At 41.1% G+C, this 18744-nt stretch overlaps 1 protein-coding gene across 5 annotated transcripts in view; it reads left to right on the forward strand.

The window, feature by feature from the left end:
- PLCE1 (phospholipase C epsilon 1) overlaps positions 1-18744 on the forward strand; it is a 300817-nt gene that overhangs the window by 163252 nt on the left and 118821 nt on the right. For all 5 annotated transcript variants that reach the window (XM_031461396.2, XM_064488235.1, XM_031461397.2 and 2 more), the window contains exon 4: positions 2737-3053. In XM_031461396.2, coding sequence (XP_031317256.1) covers positions 2737-3053 — 317 coding nt within the window. The remainder of the gene's footprint in view (positions 1-2736; positions 3054-18744) is intronic.

Here is an 18744-nt window from a genome sequence, read left to right on the forward strand (position 1 = left end):
TTTAATTTTCAAGTATGAGCTTGGAGAGAACCAGATAGAGTTTGGTATTTCCTGCTTTTTGCTGCAGTTGATTTATGGTAGTTTGGTCCAAAAGGTGGATAAAAATACTTAGACTAAATCACTGAACTTCTCACTCACCAGCTCACCTTTTAGAACCAAAGAGAAATGATCATTTGGTTACCCTGGTTTTTATACAGAAGACAAAGTTCTGATGGGAATACATTTAAAACAAGTTCAAGGAGGCATCAGTGGAGAGCAATGTTGCTTAAACTTTAAAGCTTTCTCTTCACAATTTTTTTTCAGACTGTCACTGAAAGCATTCCTCCAAGAGGGGAGCAGAGTAGACCATGAAGTTTTGAAACCTGGTCCCTGGGTCTCCTGTGTGTTCACACACAGTGTGCATACACACGTACATGCCTCATCCCCACACAGCCTTCTTTCCTCTTCCGTTTCTCCATGTGTCCACACCCACTCTCACTTCTGTCCACTCTCATGGTTAGCCCTGGAGGATGAGGAAGTGAATGGTACATTTGATGTCACTTACTCTACAGAGTGTCACAGTGAACTAGTTAGGGAATGGTGTGCTAGGTCCATTCCACTTCTGAAAATGGGAAACTAAGCCCTCCCCCCAGTCCTGGGGGTGGGGAGGGGCAGGCAAGACAGATATCAGAGAGGTCTCCATAACAAGAGAGATAGTTTAGAACTATTCACCAAGCAGAAACTTCGGTTAAGAAGCCTATAAAATTTTGATAATGAAAGAGAATATGAAAAATAATATATGCTTGTATATGTATGACTGAAACATTATACTGTATACCAGAAATTGACACACTGTAAACTGACTATACTTCAATTAAAAAAAAAAAGGAAGAATTGGAAGAATCAATATTGTTAAAATGTTCACACTGCCCAAGGCAATATACAGATTTTATGCAATCCCTATCAAATTACCCAGGACATATTTCACAGAACTAGAACAAATCATAATAAAATTTATATGGAACCACAAAAGACCTAGAATTGCCAAAGCATTACTGAAGAGAAAGAAAGAGGCTGGAGGGATAACTCTCCCAGATTTCAGACAATGCTATACAGCTACGGTAATCAAGACAGCATGGTATTGGTACAAAAACAGACTTATGGACCAATGGAACAGAACAGAGAACCCAGAAATGAACCCACAAATTTCTGGTCAACTAATCTTCGACAAAGGAGGCAAGAATATACAATGGAATAAAGACAGTCTCTTCAGCAAATGGTGTTGGGAAAACTGGACAGCAGCATGTAAAGCAATGAAACTAGAACACTTCCTTCCTTACACCATACACAAAAATAAACTCAAAATGAATCAAAGACTTAAACATAAGACAAGATACAATAAGCCTCCTAGAAGAAAATATAGACAAAACATTATCTGACATACATCTCAAAAATGTTCTCCTAGAACAGTCTACTCAAGCAATAGAAATAAAAGCGAGAATAAACAAATGGGACCTAATGAAACTTATAAGCTTCTGCACAGCAAAGGAAACCATAAGTAAAACAAAACGACAACCTATGGAATGGGAGAAAATTTTTGCAAATGATGAAACCATCAAAGGCTTGATCTCCAGAATATATAAGCAAATAATACGACATAATAAGTAAAAAACAAACAACCAAATCCAAAAATGGGCAGAAGACCTAAACAAGCAATTCTCCAAGGAAGACATACAAATGATCAATAGACACATGAAAAAATGCTCAATATCACCAATTATCAGAAAAATGCACACCAGAACTACAATGAGGTATCACCTCACACCAGTCAGAATGGCCATCATTCAAAAGTCCACAAATGACAAACGCTGAAGAGGCTGTGGAGAAAAGGAAACCCTCCTACACTGCTGGTGGGAATGCAGTTTAGTGCAGCCACTGTGGAAAACACTATGGAGATTCCTCAAAAGACTAGAAATAGACTTACCATATGACCCAGGAATCCCGCTCCTGGGCATATATCCAAAAGGAATCCTACTTCAAAAAGACACCTGCACCCCAATGTTCATAGCAGCACTATTTACAATAGCCAAGACATGGAAACAACCTAAATGTCCATCAACAGATGACTGGATAAAGAAGATGTAGTATATTTATACAATGGAATACTACTCAGCCATAAAAACAACAACATAATGCCATTTGTGCAACATGGATGTCCCTGGAGAATGTCATTCTAAGTGAAGTAAGCCAGAAAGAGAAAGAAAAATACCATATGAGATCGCTTATATGTGGAATCTAAAAAAAAAAAAAAAAAGAACATAAATACAAAACAGAAATAGACTCATAGACATAGAATACAAACTTGTGGTTGCCAAGGGGGAAGAGTGTGGGAAGGGACAGACTGGGAGTTCAAAATTTGTAGATACTGACAGGCATATATAGAATAGATAAACAAGATTATACTGTATAGCACAGGGAAAAATATACAAGATCTTGTGGTAGCTCACAGCGAAAAAAAAATGTGATAATGAATATATGTATGTTCATGTATAACTGAAAAATTATGCTCTACACTGGAATTTGACACAGCATTGTAAAATGACTATAACTCAATAAAATGTTTTTTAAAAAGGAAGAAAATTTAAAAACAAAAGGAGAAGAGAGCTATAAGATTTTGAATGGCTCTGAAGTAAATATCTGTTGCAGGTAGGGTTTTCCAACATTGGTGTAACCATGGCTTTTGTTGCTTTATTTCAGAACGCCAACCAGGCACCTCTATGGCTAATTTCAGTGCCCTCCCTTCAAGTTCAGCTGGGATCAGCAAGGAACTGATTGATCTGCAGCCCCTCATCCAGTTCCCAGAGGAAGTCGCCAGCATCCTGATGGAGCAGGAGCAGAATATTTACCGAAAGGTCTTGCCAGTTGACTATCTTTGCTTCTTGACCCGGAACTTGGGCACTCCGGAATGCCAGAGGTCCCTGCCCTGCCTCAAAGCGTCCATCTCAGCATCCATTCTTACCTCCCAGAATGGAGAACACAATGCCCTTGAAGACCTTGTGATGCGATTTAATGAGGTAAGAAGCCATTTTGAAATGTTTTGTATTTGAATCGTTAGTAAATGATTGTTAAGCATTTCTCCTTTTAGGTTTGTCTGATACTGATATCTACCTGTCTGTCTTGCCGCTTCTGTGATGGCTGTTTTCTTTCCAGGCAGAGATGGACGACACGTTGTCATCCTCCCTCTCACTTCTCCCCACCCTGTCCTCCAGCCTAGCGAGCCCGTCTCCATCCCATATCATTACCAAGTCCATAGCCTTCTCCCTTTGGACGACCAGAACCCCCTCATGCCCTTGCCAAAATATTCTCCCTGGGCCCATTGTCAAATATTCTCCCTCTTGTTCCTGCAAATGCTTTTAAGAACAGACATCTCAGTTTTGAGTTTTGACAACATGATCCATTGACCATGGGATCCATCTAGCCCACTCCCTCTTCCATGATCAGGCCTTCTCAACAGAAATTAAATACGATTACAGCTGGGTAAGAGAACCAGGAGGAATGTGGACTTGAGGGACAATGAATCGCCCTATTCCTGATCTCTGCATCCCATCAAGCTCCTCAGCTCCAGGAAACCCCTCCAAGCCTCTGAGACCTTACCAAGAGTCCTAAAGAGGACAAGTGTGACCAGAGCCTGAGAACATTTAGGAGGGAGGCACTATAAGAGGTCTAGTGTCTCACTGGGAAGAAAAGAGCCAATGGCAGACACCCTATGGCCCTGGACCAAGGACACGGCACAGTCTGGAGACCTGCCTGTCCATACTGTGCTCCACGCAGTGCTAGGGTCAGGGGATGCTACACTCTTGAGCTTAAAGAACACTTTCTCTTCATAGCATAACCTCTCACCCAGAGCTTTCTGTGCTAGATTTTATTTCTTTTAGACTTAATTTCTTTCCTTTGATTATTAAAACTCAAAATTTCAGCCCGTGTGTTTGTTGGTTGTTGGTTGGTTGAATTCCACAAATACAGTAGTTTCCTAGTTTAGTCATTTTGTCAACTTTCTCAATGCTAAAAGGATGCTTCCATCCTAGGTCCTGTACGTCTCTGATTGACGGAGGATCAATCAGCCTTTGTTATTTAAACACTTTCTAACTATGGCAGCTCACCTTGCAGCCTCCCTAGCCTGCTAATCATGACCCTGATGGTGGTTGAATCATGACCAGTAGATGCAGAAAGTGTTAGAGGCTGAGCTCAAGAAGTTCTGTGTCCAGATATGCCCTGAACACCATTCCTCAAAGGGAGATCCGTTATCCATAGGAATTACTAATATCCATCTAGCAGTGTCATGCTGATCATTAAACGTGTGCCACTTATTTGCTCCTCACAACAACCCTGGGAGACAGGTACTGTCGTTAACTCCATTTTCCCAGTAGGGAAACTGAGGCACGTGGAGATGAAGTCCTTTGCCCAGGGTCCCACAGGTGGTAGGTGGCAATGGTGAGATTTAAGGCCACATCATTAGGCCTCAGAGCCTGGGCTTTGAACCATGACAATACCCTGCCTCCCGCCTGTATCAGGCTCGTGTTGAGTGTGACGCCTGCTGAAACACAGATTCCTGGCCCACCCCAAACTAAGGCAGTCCACGTGAGTGCTTGTAAACCACATAGCCCCAAAGTTGCCTTTTAAAATAAATCTCCTGATGTTCTTGATTTTCCTTACTGATAAAAGGAGTGGAAATGAAAGTTCCAGTAAATCAAGTGATTTTATTAATGGATTTTACTGTATTTCATGAATTATTTTAAACTTTCGAATCGACTGACTCAGACACCCTTAGGGTCCTGCCCTTGTCCTCTGTCGTTGTGGTTATTGTAGTTGTTTTAAATTCTACCTGAACTTAAAAGTGATTTGCCTGAACTTTTAAAAGCGAATTTTATATTAGTTTTGGAGGGAAAAAACTTGGATTTCTTCCTTTCAGTACCATAACCTTGGGAATCAAAGATGAATCAGTGATTTCACTCATTCAGAGTTAGTGATGATACGAACCACAGCTGGGTTGCAGCGTGCATGGGACTATCTCCGAAAAGAGTTTAGCGAAGCAACTTCAGAATGTAAATAAGATTTCTGGGAAAACACTTAAACTACTTAAGAGAATTTTCAAGTATTCTCAAGCATCTATTTTCATACAAATTATGCATATGCTGATTAAAAATCAGTCTTAAAAAAAACAGTCGTATAGTCATTTCAGGCAGATTCCAAATGACCCACACTAGGCAAAACTGGGATCGCTAAATTCTAGTTGCTTTATATACTTTTGGGTAAAAAAGGTGCATTCCATTAAAAGAGAACTTGTAGATTCAGATTTTCATCTATTTAGAATGGCCTTGCCTCTAAATTAGCATGGCTTTACTTCCTGTAAAGAAAAAATGGGAGGAAGGAAAGGAGCTAGCATTTATTTATTAGCTGGTCTGGACTGGAAGTTGTTACTTTTTTTAATCCCACTTAATCCTTATGACAGTTGTATAAGGCAGTATCCATTATCTCTGACTCACAGAGGAAGAAAGTGAAATTTAAACAACAAAGTAAATAATAATAGTATTGAACTATTGCATAGAATAAAATAAATATATGTGAGTCCATACTGATAAAAATGGATAATTAAATAAATCAATCAATGGGGCGAGCTAAAGTTACAGCTCTTACTTATAAAGGGCTTCCAATTAATACATGTAGAAAGAAATGAGGGAAATAAGATGATTAGGACATCCCAGCAATAAATTGTTACAGGCAAGAACTACTGATGAATGAGAAAATTATTGGGCAAAAGTATGAGGAACAAAATACTTGCATAGTCTCAAAGTATTCACAAAGTATTTATCAGTTGCAAAAGGGAAAATAGAACAGTGGAGAAACCCAGTAGACATCACCTTAAGTAAGTGCTCAAGGTCAGCATGGCCAGTAAGAAAACATATTGATGTGTATCTTCTGATATGAAGAAGGACTTGATACTATCTCTATGACATTCTTGCTCCCTGCCCCTGACCAAAAATCAAGAACCTAAATCTAATCATGAGAAAAAACCATGAAGGCAGTCTACTCTTCAAAAGTGTCAAGGTCATGAACAGTAAGGAAGGACAGAGGAACTTGTCAAAGACTAGAGGAAACCAGGAGACATGACCATGAAATGCAGTTTGAGATTCTGTGAGATCCTGGACTAGAGGATTGATATTGATGGGGAAACTGGTAAAATTCTAATAAGGCATGTAGTTTAATTAGTATTAATGTATCAATGTTAAGTTCCTGTTTTTGATAACAGAACTATGGTTATGAAAGATGCTAGCATTAGGAGAAGCTGGGTGAACTATGTACAGGAACTCTCCATACTATTTTTGTAACTTTTCTGTAAATCTAAAATTACTTCAAAATTAAAAGGTTTGAAAAAAAAAATAGTGAAGCTCAGAAAGATTGAGTCATTTGCCCAAGGTCACACAGTAGCTGAGTGAGTGTCAGAGTCCAGATATCTGTCTTTAAAGTCTATTCTCTTGTCAGCCAACTCCCTTGCCTCTCTACTTGTTAAATTACCAAATTAAAGTTTGTAGTAAAACCAGAATTTCTGCTTTAGAATTTAATTACCTTTGGGTCTCCTTTCCCTATTTCCTCCCTCTCTCTACTTCTGTTCTAAACCTCCTATGTGTCTACACTTTTTCTACTCCTCCTTTTTCTATTTTTATCCAGTTTCTTATTATCACTTATTCATTCATTCATTCATTCACTCACCCAAGACGTACTTATTGAGCATCTACTATGTTGTAACATTCTCTTTTTTTGGTTTATTAAACATATTCTTTTAAGTAAGAAATTAGCAATATGTGATGAAATTTACATTATTAGCCCATACTTTGGTTCTGTCAAAGTTGGGTACACAAAATAAATGCACTTTCCTCAATGGAAGTAAAGTATATATTTCTTGAACACTGGAGAATCTCAAAGACAAGAGAGAGAATATTAGCTCCATTGCTAGTAGCTGAGAGGAGAAGCAAATGCATTTGTTCATGCAGTCATTCAGTTAACATGTTTTTAGCACATCTCAGAAGCCAGGCACCATAGTGGATAAGCACGAAGGAAAGTAACAGTCTGCAGCCGCCAAAAGCTACCAGTCTTAAATTGTAGTCAGGCATGGGCACAAATCACTACCAAAAAAGGCAAGAAGTACATGTAGTGTGAGTGGCACAGACAGTGGGAGCTGAAGTGTCTAGGTGGGTGATCAGAGCCCTCTCTGCTCAGCTCTGGAGTTCAGGGCTGGGCCATGAAGGATGGTTGCGATAGAGAGTTACATTGTGGGGAAGGGAAGGAGGTCATTCCAGACAAGAAGACAACCAGTTCTTGTCGTTATCAAGAAAGACTCACAGTCTAGGGAGGCAGCTTGCTCCTGATTGCCAGTAGAACATGATCATGTTCTAGAAGTTTCCCGAATCCTAACAACTCTTTACACAACGACTTAACTGTAATGTGGGGAAAGGGAAGAAAATCCCTGATGCCTTTTGGGCCACGCTGCATAACATTCGTTCTTAGGAAAATATGGTTAAAATGCAATTCCAAGCACAATCGTGAGATAACTGAAAGGGTTTGTCTTATGGCTAAGGAAAGCCAGGAGATAAATTCTTTAAAACCAAGTTAGATTATGGCTTGGAAGCAATGTTTCTCCACATTTCCCTTTCTCCTGCCGGATGTCAAGACTGGCACACACCAGAGTGACTTCTGTTTATCCTTGCATATAAACAGAAGCAGGTACCCGGGGCCAGTCCCCAAGCCAGTGGTAATCAGGGTGGGTCCCAGAGGCAGGCTCAATCCTGCTTCACTTGGTTTAGGAGGTGGGACCCCCTGAACCCTTTTGATCTGGACACCTCTCTGTAGTCATAGTCTTGATCTAAAGCTCCAAAAAGCCAGTGTTCTCTCTTCCTCCTTTCAGGGTGAGCAGCCTTACTTCCCTGACCACCCACAAAGTCTCTTGCTTGGAGAGTGTCAAACCATATTGTTCTTTTTCCCCCTCTTTTTCTATCCAGCCTCTACCTCTCATCCACATTCCTTTTGATCTTCCTGGTTTTTAATTCCTCTTTGAATAAATTCCAGACCCATTTGTCTTTTCTAGAGGAGACAGAGAGGCATTTTTGGGAGATAAGTTTACCAAAGAGATCACACACGTTAGCACACGCACTTGAGAAGAGATGAAAGGCAAGTAGAGGTTGAAGAGCATTCTTACTCCCTTTGCTTTCATGCCTTTTTCTTGTGAAGGACTGTGGTGGAACGTGGTTTAGGGTGGAGGGTGTATTCTGCGGTCACAGTTCTGAGTCGCTGGTTCTCAAACCTTCTGCCTCCTCCATAGGACCTCTGCTCCTGTCCTGCTCTTCACCCACTCATGACCTTTGGGTTTGGTATTCATCATGGTCTGCATCTCCAGCTGGTCCTCAGGGTCTATCACCAGAATAAACTTTTGGCTCCGTAACCTACCACTGTCCATATCACTGCCAGACACTCTCTTGTGTAACAGGTAGTTGATATCTCTGGCTGAGGGCTGGTTTTCAGCCTCAAAAGGCCTTAAACTGGTTTACTTTTTCCTATGCCCTGAGAAGGCAGTGTTTCTTGTCAAGTAGATCTTAGCAAGACCATTCTCTGGGCTCCTCTTTCAGACCAGCTTGTCCAAGGGTAGGTGATGAGCCTAAGATTGAGCCTACAGTTTACCCTAAGACCCCAGAGGGCTCTGGAGGGATTCCACCTGGCTCTTTGCCCCAAGTGACCTTCCCCAGCCTCTTCCACTTGGTCAGCCTAAGCAGTCATCAGTCTGCTTCTCAAGCCACACAAAAGTGTGACTCAGGTGATGTGAGACTCAGGTGCTGCTTGATCCTTCCATCTGGTGGGTTTCACCAGGTGTCAGTTCAATAGTGTAAAGGATGCCAAAATGCAGATTAGCTCCCTGGGGCAGGATTGTAAGAATAAATAAACCATCTGGCCAGAGAAGGGCTGTTTGGGCCTGGGTCCTTTCAGCCAGAATCCCTTAGCTACTTCCTAAGTGATGATGATCACTCTGACAAATTCCAACATCTAGAATCCTGTTGGGTCATAGCCAAGGAAAGATCATTTCAGCATAGTAAGGAAAGAGCATGACATATGATAATGTCCAAATGTGTTTCTTCACTTGAAATATTTTGGAGGAAAAATATTGGTTTTGAATTTGTATATTCAGCCATATTAGAAAAGTCTCCTGTCAAAGCCTTCCCCACCCCCGCCCTTTTTATGCAGAAAGCCAAGCAAACTCTCTATTCAGGGCTGCTATACAAACATTTTCCTCATATCTGAGCACTCATGAGGTAAATTGTTAATAAAGGCCTCTCGGGGGAAGGGAAATTTCAACTCACTTTGGAAAAACCAGATTTCTCCTTGGGAAAGCACATCTCCCTGGAGGCACACCTCTGAGAGCAAACATTGTATTCATTCCCCAGAACACTTCATGGCACGTTCCCCGGTTAACAGAAATTTTAGTTCAGAAGTTTCCAGACTTAAAAAATACAGTAGGCAGTTAAACCACAGAGATTCAGCTGTGCAGGGCAGTGTTCTGAGAGCAAGGTTTTTTGTAGGGGGCTCATCTGCCCTGGAGCCAATTGACAGCAAATCATGTTTGGTGGTTCTTGGCAATCAGCGCCCACAGGATTCTACTCACTCATAGCAACACTAAGTAAATGGTGGGGCTGGGAATGCCAGCATTCCGGGTGCAGTTCTGGAGTAAGCCTACCTGGATTCTAACCCACTACTCCCCACTGTGGGACCTCAGGCCGTGTACCTAATCCCTCATCTTCAGATGGGGATATTAAGAGTACCTCCTTCACATGGTTTACATAGGGAGTCAGAGAGATGATAAGTGTGAAGCACGTAGTGAGGACCCCAGGCACAGTCCTGGGCTCAGGGTTGGTTACCAAAAAACACTCAAATAACTGCATTTTCAGAATAACTAATGATAAGAGAGTCCACTTATTATTATTATTGCCCCTGACTTAATGGATGAGAAAATGGAAGCACAGAGAGGCTAAGTAAATGACCCAGGGTTTCAGAGCTAGGATTTGAACCCAGGTGGTGTGACTTCCAGAGTCAATGTTCTTGGCTCATCTTCCTGGTGCCGTTGAATCCAAAGTCATAAGAGCCCTTTTTTCCTCACTTTGGTCTCTTGCTCTGAAGGAAACCATTTGCTTCACAACAGGATTCAAAAATTCTTTATTATTTCAACATATGTTAACACTGTGGACCTCCTTGTTGACTCCATGATGTTGAAAATGTGGCAGTAGTCCCAGATATTGGAAACTCGGCATCTCCTTTGAATTGGAAGACTGCCTTGAAATCGGTAGGACAGCGGTATCGCTCAGTGCCTGAGAATATTTTTCCCGAACACGAATAGGATAAGTTGTCATTTCTCAGCACAGGCAGAAGAGGGATTTAAGGTCTTTGGCTTTTAAAGTTTTCTTTGTGGTTTTGAAGTTTCCCTAGGTATTGGATGAGAATGTAGGATGCCCCTACAATCCAAATTTTATCTCTCGATCTCCCTTTCTTGACCACACCACCTCAGCGATCTTTTTTCTCCTCACTCTATTTCAATTTTACATGAAACCTACACCCCACAACAGGGATGGCTTTTGAAATTCAACATCTTTAGCCAAATCGGCACTGCTAGAAGACTGTGAGGGAGGGAGGCTGTGCTCAGAGTTGGGGCAGCAGGATAAGGCAGTGGATAGGGGCTGCGAAGCACCTTATGAATCAGGACCTCCACGCCTGTGTTCATTCTTTAAACATCAGACATGGTTTCCTTTAACAGCGGCTTTCACTAATCAGCAGAACGAATGCAATGGGCATCAGAATATTTTTAACATACACACATGCCTGAAGCCAGTCCCCAGTAGATCCTGGTTCTGTGGATACATGGTGGGCCTAGGGATTTGTATTTTTAAAGAACTCCGCAAGATAATACTGATGCCACTTATGGTTTAGAATCATTACTCCAGACCATCACACACACAAGTATTCGAACAAAGCTGTATCCCAGAGCAAATAGGGGGGAAATGACTCCTGTCTTTGGGGATAGCATAATAGTTGATAATTGTCCAAAGTAAATTTAAATATGATGACTTGCTTATTTGCTGGCTTGCTTCCTCTTTCCTTCCTTCCTTTCCTCCTTCCTTCTTTTCTGTATTTTTTTTTTTTGATCCTCATGCTTCAGTAAAGCACTTGGTTTCAAAATCTTAAATATTCAAACTATTTTGTTACTCTGACAGGATATTTTTATTCTCTTATTTACCCTTCTTAAAGCTCACATCAGGTCTTTAGGGTTTAGCCAACCTAGAAAGAGAACTGCCAAATCCATGACCCATTGGAGGCCTGTTTTATTCTGTTTAAAGCAGGCATCAAGTCACCACTTCAATTCTGGGGCTGAGAGAAATGAGAATGAGTCCAGTAGAAATTAGCAAACACACAAACAAGATTTTGACATACGTGCAAAGTATTTTTTTTAACTGGAAATAGTTAACATGACTCAGAGAAGCAGTGCAGCGTCTTCCCAAGGCCCGGTGTTCTTTGCCGTGAGACGTTATCACTTGAATGACACTGAACACTGTGGGAAAGAGCAGGTCTGCTTTAGTCAGAGACTGGGACTTTGAGCCTGTCTCTCAGACTGCATTCACTGACCCTATTAGGATGTTTAATTCATCCCTCTAAAAAACCACCCTCTTAGAGATCTTTACGGCACATGTAGGAGCCAAGAAGGAATGTCTTTATGCTTTGCCAAGAATCTGCATTCGCCAAAGAGATTTAAACATTCATAAATCCAATTGCTTTCTCAATGCCTCCCCTTGGCTTTTTTCATTCAACAAATTTTATCAAGTCCCAACTTATATACTAGGTACTGTTTTGTACACTGGGGATATGGCAAAGAATAAGACAGAGCCCCTCCGTGCCTGGAGCTTACATCCTAATATCTAAAAAGCATGTCAAACATGGCCAAAATAGAACTATTGCCTTCTTTCTACCACATTCGAATATCACGTAGTGTCTTGCTCATTTATCCTCATCCTTCCCATCTCAACATCTACCTGGGTGCTCAGTCTAACAACCTTGATCTACTCTCTTTTCCCAAACCCCCAACACCCAAACCATCGGCAAGTCCTGTTTACTCTACTTACAAAATAACATCCTGAATTGGACCATTCCTGAGGCATTTCACCAGCCGCTCCCATGGAGCCAGCCACCACTGCAGTCACCACCAGTACTGCATTCATGCTCACATGCCCTGTAATCCATTTTCCACAACAGCCAGAGTGATCTATAAAAGTAAAGCAGATCAGGTCATACCCTTCCTGAAAGCCCCCCAAGGTCTTCCCTGCTCTATTTTGCCGGTGTTGACTTCTCCAGCCTAACTTTATAGCACCCACTGGCTCTGTTCCAGCCATGCTGACGCGCATTCTGCTCCTGAACACACTGAGCTTGTGTTCTCCACATGGTTTTGCACTTGCTGTTCCCTCTGCCTAAGACTGTCTTCCCCCAGCTACCATCTTCTTCAGATCATGTCTTCTGTTGATTGTGTCTCAGTTCAAAAATCAGAGAAGCCATTGACTTGTTTGCTTTTTTCCTTAGAAACCTGTTTAACCTATTTGTTGCTATATGTCTGATTCTTCGCAAAATGCCAGCTCTGCAGTAGATGCTCAGTAAATATTTAATGAATGAATAATGCTAATTTGTGTTAGCAATTGTTTCTTGGAATAAATGCTGTTCGAAATAATAAGAAAAGCAAGGTATGTCCCTTTGTTCAAGGAACTTACAATCTAGTTCTAGGCATATAAGACATAAAATATTGAATAAATATACATATTTAGAAGAAAGCAAGGCAAATCATTAACTATCACAGGAGAGATGGTGGTTAGAGAGGTGCTATAGGTAATGGAAAGAGTATGATTCTACTGCTAAGACTGGTTTTGAGTCCAGGATCTGCCATTTACTCACTGTGGGACTTTGGGCAAGTAAGTGACGTAAACTTATTTCAGCTTTGTATTTCTCACCTGTAAAATGGGGTCATTTAATCAACTTTACGTGGTTTGGGGGACAGTTAAGCAAGCTAATGTGCATAAAATCACCCAGCACAGGACAGGTGCTCAATAAATGGTAACCGGTGGGATTTCATGCCACATAAGAGACAAGGACTGTACGTGTCATAAAAGTGGAAGAGAGAGGCCACACAGGCACATCTTCCTTAAGGATAATCAAGGGCTTCTGAGCCTTGGAGGCTGGGAAGGCTTCTGCCAGGCACAATTATGAACTTTATCATTGATGAAGTTTCAAAGGTTGTGTTATGTTCTCCTATCTTCACCAAATGTAGGAATCCCTCCCTTGCATATTCTTACCCAGCTTTTGCTAAAAACTTTTCAAAGACAGAATTCACTTCATTTAAATGAGCTTATTATGTTGATGGAGTTCAGCAGTTTGTTTTAAAATTCTTCCTTAAATCAAACTGAAACCTGCCTCCTTGAAAATTCCACCTGTCACTCCCAGGAGAATAATAGAAATTGTCTTCCTTTGGTTTGGTTCTCTTGAGGCTGGACATTCCCCCATGTTGTCAAAACTTATATGATTTTTCAATATCCCTCTTAAAACTGAGGCTCCCTACCCTGTCCTGAACAATGAGACTCTCCCTTCTTGCAATTGGGTTATTCCTCTGCTCTTACTTTTTTTCTATCAGCCATGTCTAATTATGACCCCACAAAGGTCAACTAAAACCTCTAGATTTTTAGCATACAAATGGCCAAGCTCATCTTTTGTTATGAGTCATTCTGTAATTTGTAACATTCTGTTCTCTTCAATGAAAAATAAAATCACCATGTATTTGTGGCAGTTGTTTTTGGGATCAATCTAATATATAAATGCAACAAATACTCCCTAGAAGTGGAGGAACTAAAAATCTATATATTTATAGTCCTTCAGCCCATTGCTGTCTAAAATTCTCTCTATTGCTGTATGAAATATGATTTTTTAATCTTTAGCTGGAGAAACCAACAGCAAATCTTGAGGGAAGATTTCAAGGTGTACATAAAATGCTTAATCAAATAAAGACACGTTTATGCCGTGCTTTATACTTACATTGAGCTCTTCGCACAAGTTATCTCATTTAATCCTTATAGGGCTGGTCTGATTTTGGATCTGGGGCTCCAACCTGTCCTTCGGACTCCAAGTCCAGGGCTCTCCCCTGCCATCACTGCTGCCTTTCACTCCTGCCGCATGCCTGGCATTTTCATAGACACTCCTAGAGTAGTGTTTCCTAAAAATTGTGCTGCAGGAGCCTGCTTTTCAACCTACTCTGGAGAAAAGAAAAAAAAAAAAGATTCATGGTTCAATACCTTCTAGAAACCTCTTTGAGCTTTTTTCTGGTATATTGATATCCCCAATGCACATTAGCATATTGAAGGCTTAAGGAGTCCAGCAATAAAGACATTTATATTTCACCAGCATTTCTCAAATATATTTCACCTGGAACTTTATTTTCTTGATCCTTCTCTGCTTTTGCAGAACACGTTGCTCTTGAAACAGCCAAATACAAAAAATAGTAAGGAACAAGAAGTACGCACGTGAAGTAGTTAAATTACATGATAGATGACATACATTCCAGCCTTCCTCCTCTCCTCCCCCCAGGATGAGGCTCCAGGTCAGTTAGGGCTGGACAGTTCCAAGATAGGTCAGATGAATGAGTGGCAAAGAGGTAGATGGGAGGGAGGACCTTTTAAGTGAGAGAACCAGCTTGATCAAACATATTCTAGGCAGGTTCATGCATGATGGATTGAAGAGGGGGCCTGGGTACAGGAAAACCCATGAGGAGAGAGTTGCAGTAAACAACAGGAGATGATAAAGGGGCCTGGTGTAGGATTCCGGTGAAAATAACGGGGAAAATGGCTCCTGATTGTTTAGGAAAAGAATCCCAGTAGTGCAGTGACCCATTGGACAGGAAGGCTTAATGAAAGAGAAGATTAAAGACTGATGTCAGGCTTTCCAGGCAGGGCTTTTGGAATACATGGTGCTCCTGTGACAGCACCTGGGCAGGTACAAAGACTATCTAGTGTGGCCAAGAGCACAGGCTTTGATTCAGACACACATGGATTCAAATCCTGACCCTGTTTCTTACTGGCACAGTGGATTTGGCAAAATTACTTTACTTCTCTGAGCCCATACCCCCCACTATAAAAGAGGCAAGAATAGTTTCCTCATGGGTTGTTGTAAAGATTAAGTAAGCTAGTGAATCCTTAGCTCAGGATAGTGTCTGGCACAGTGTAAGTGCTCAATTAATCTCATTTCTATTATTACTACTATTATCATCATTCTTATTTCGTGTTAAGGAGATGTTTGAGTTTGGACATGCAGATTTTAGGATGAGAATAAATTAAATTAAATTAAATTAATTCAAATTGGTGGGAGGTAGGAGACAGGAGCTCATGTACTACGAGATCAACGTACAGATACAGTTTGGGAATACACCCTATAGCAGGATGGCTGAGCCATCAAAATTAACCTGTTTCCTAAGATATCAAGTGTGGGAGAGATCACAGGCTCCAAGGATCAAGCTTTCGTAACACCCACTGTCATGGCAGATAAAATCATCCAGTGAGAAGGAGAATGTGGGCATCATAGGAGAATCAGGCAGTATGGGTGATGAAAACCAGGGGGAAAGATTTTCCAAGACGGGTGTCACACTATCCTGAGCTGAAAGAGTTGAGATGTGCACTGACAGAGTCCAGAATGGTGAGCAGATCACAGAATGACGTAGCATTCCTTGCCTGTCCCCTAAACTGGGTACACCTGAGGGGTTGTCGTCTGAGGCCAGATTCGCAGAAAGATTTCTATAGACTGGAACAGTGAGGACACAGGACAGGACACTAAAAGGAAAAAAAAATTGTTGTACAAACAACAGCTAAAAAAAACTTGGACTGTTTTACCAAGATGGGAGACTTCTAAGGTGGTCAGGAGAGGTGCAATTCAGTATTTGAAGGACTGCCATGAAGATGAAATTGGGTTCTTCTTTTTGATTTCGGTAGGCAGAACTAAGCCCTGTCATTTCATCTTGGACTCTTGGTCTTAGAACAGGCTGCCTTCTGAGGTAGTGAGCCTCTTGTAACTGGAGAAATTCCACACAGAGCCTGGCCGGCTGGCTGCAAAACTAGGAAGAAGCTCCTGGTGTGGGTTGGGAGATTGACCAAGATCAAACTATTGCCTATGGGTCAAATCTACCCCACCACCTGTTTTTGTCCAGCTTGTGAGCTAAGAGTCGTTTTAAGGTTTTTAAAATGATTTTGAAAAATCAAAAGAGTAATATTTTGTCATGGTTGAAAATTATCTGAAATTCAAATTTGTCTTCATAAATAGAATTACGTTGGAACACAACCAGGCTCATTCATTTACGTATTGTCTATGGCTGCCTTCACGCTGCAGTGGCGGGGCTGAGTAGTTGTGACAAAGATTGAATGACTCACAAAATCTAAAATATTTATCATCTCGCCCTTCAGAGAAAAAGTTTACCAAAAAGTTTGAGATCATCCAATGGCCTTTTTTCAACTGGAAGATTCTGTGAGGGTGAAAAGTTTTTGCCTTAGATTTGGGTAGGAGGTCCTGGGTCACTTGGAGACCACCACTGCAATAGCCTGAAGGGAAAACCAGAATGCAGTGTTGAGAAAATGTAGGTGATGGGTTGGGAATACTTGTTTGAGAAGTATGACAGCAAACAAAGGTGAAAACTTGGATGGCAGCTCATTAGACCAGCGCAGTGCAGGGAAGGTATTTTTCAGGGAATAGGAAGACATGTCAGAAGAGAGACATAAAAACTTTTCCTGTGCTTGATGAACCCAACGGTATTCTTAGTATCTGCTTTATTTTACAGCGCGGTTAAATTTATCTGTTGTAATATCTCTCAGCAAGAGGGGATTTTCTAAATGTTCTTGTTTATAAATGTGCAGAAAATTTTTGCACAGAGAGTCATGCTTTTGTTGGCCAAAGAAAGTGAACACTTGCTGATTTTCTGGCAATCCTAACAAAAATACTGAAGTGTATTTATACACTGGGGGCCAAAATGAATTTCAAGATGACAGTGCTCAGATACATAATCAACCCTGCTTTCCTCTTCTGCCTCCACTGGGTTTAACAACTTTGTCAAAACCCTTCCTCTGAAATCCATTTCTACAAGTGAGTTGAAACTAATTCTCTCTACTGCCGCATAAACACAACGCGGGCTTCCCTGCTGGGCTCTCAAAAGCTTGGTCCCCAACCAATGGATGAGATAAGCAGGCTAAACCCATGGTACGAAACTGTCTTTTTAAAAAGCACATTTTTAAACTGCTTTTCATAGTGTGATTTCCTTATTAATATCTCGTAACCAATCACAAAAAATATTGACTTCACACTGTTTCGAAGCATAATGGTGTTCCAGAATTTCAAGACAGACACAGGAAGCTGGTTACTGTTCTTATTCCAAATAAGACAACATACCTGTTATATACGCCAATATAAGTAACTGTTACCTGTGCAAATGAGGAAACCAGATATTCTGCTGGTAAAAACCCCACAGACCCAAACATCCTACTTTGGCTAACAGGTTTGCCATCCTTTCCCAGGGGAATTATGTGACAACTGTTAAGAAGACCCACATTCATTCACTTGGTTTTCACATTTATACCCTGTCCCTGGGGCAGTAACACAAGCTAGCTCTCTGCTCTGCATCCTCTAGTAGCTCCTCATTGCCAACCAAATAGTGTTCAGGCATTTTAGCATATTGAAGGGGCTCTCCAACGCACCTCTCCAGTTTTCTCCCCTGGTAATTCCTCCATGCCCCTTTCACATGCATCAGCCTGGATGACTCGCTGTTGTGCTCTGTGGGAAGCAGCAGAGACACTGCACAATTCCAGAGGGCGCCATTCACCTAATGCACTAAATGGCAGCTCTGGACAAGAGTGCTGACTCCAAGATTGACTTCAAACTCCAATTCCACCACTTCCTGGCTGTGGGACCCCAGGCAAGTTTCTTAACGGTTCTATACCCTAGTTTCCTCATCTGTAAAATAGTATTTAAAACACCCACATAACATTTAGGGTTGTTGCAAGAATTAAAAGAGATCATTTGGGGGAATGTGTTTGATCAATCCAGACTCAAGAACTCAGTAAATAACTGATGGTGAAGATAATGATTCTAGGAAACTAATAACTTTGGATCACTCCTTTCAGAACATATAAGAAAATGCTCCTTGCTTCCAATATTGTAATATTTTAAGATCATTATTTACAAGCTAGCAAGATGTTTGGGGAAATGGAAGTCCCCATTTTGAACAGTTGAACACACATCTGTGGTGTCTTTGAATGATTGCAAAAGTGGCAGATAGAGGCACTGATATTAGGATTGGTGCTACTGTCTGTACCTGGATTTATAAAATAGAGAAACTGCATCTAAAGGAAAGTTTTCTAATATTTTTACCTCAAGTCTTCTTTCAAAATGTTAAAGAAAGAAACCACTCATATCCACATTTAATGTGATTTGAAATTTCTGAATATAGTTGATAGCATAAATGACAGCATTTAGTGAAATGCTGAATATACATTTTAAAATATTATGTGTTCTCCTCTCCCCTACCTGCCCTGTCCCAACCCTGGCCAAGACTGTCATCACCCTTGACAGGTGGTGGACTGGTCCAGATTCCACATGACCCCTAGGGCTCTT

This window comes from Camelus dromedarius, chromosome 8, assembly GCF_036321535.1.
Source record: "Camelus dromedarius isolate mCamDro1 chromosome 8, mCamDro1.pat, whole genome shotgun sequence".
NCBI classification, from domain to species: Eukaryota; Metazoa; Chordata; class Mammalia; order Artiodactyla; family Camelidae; genus Camelus; species Camelus dromedarius.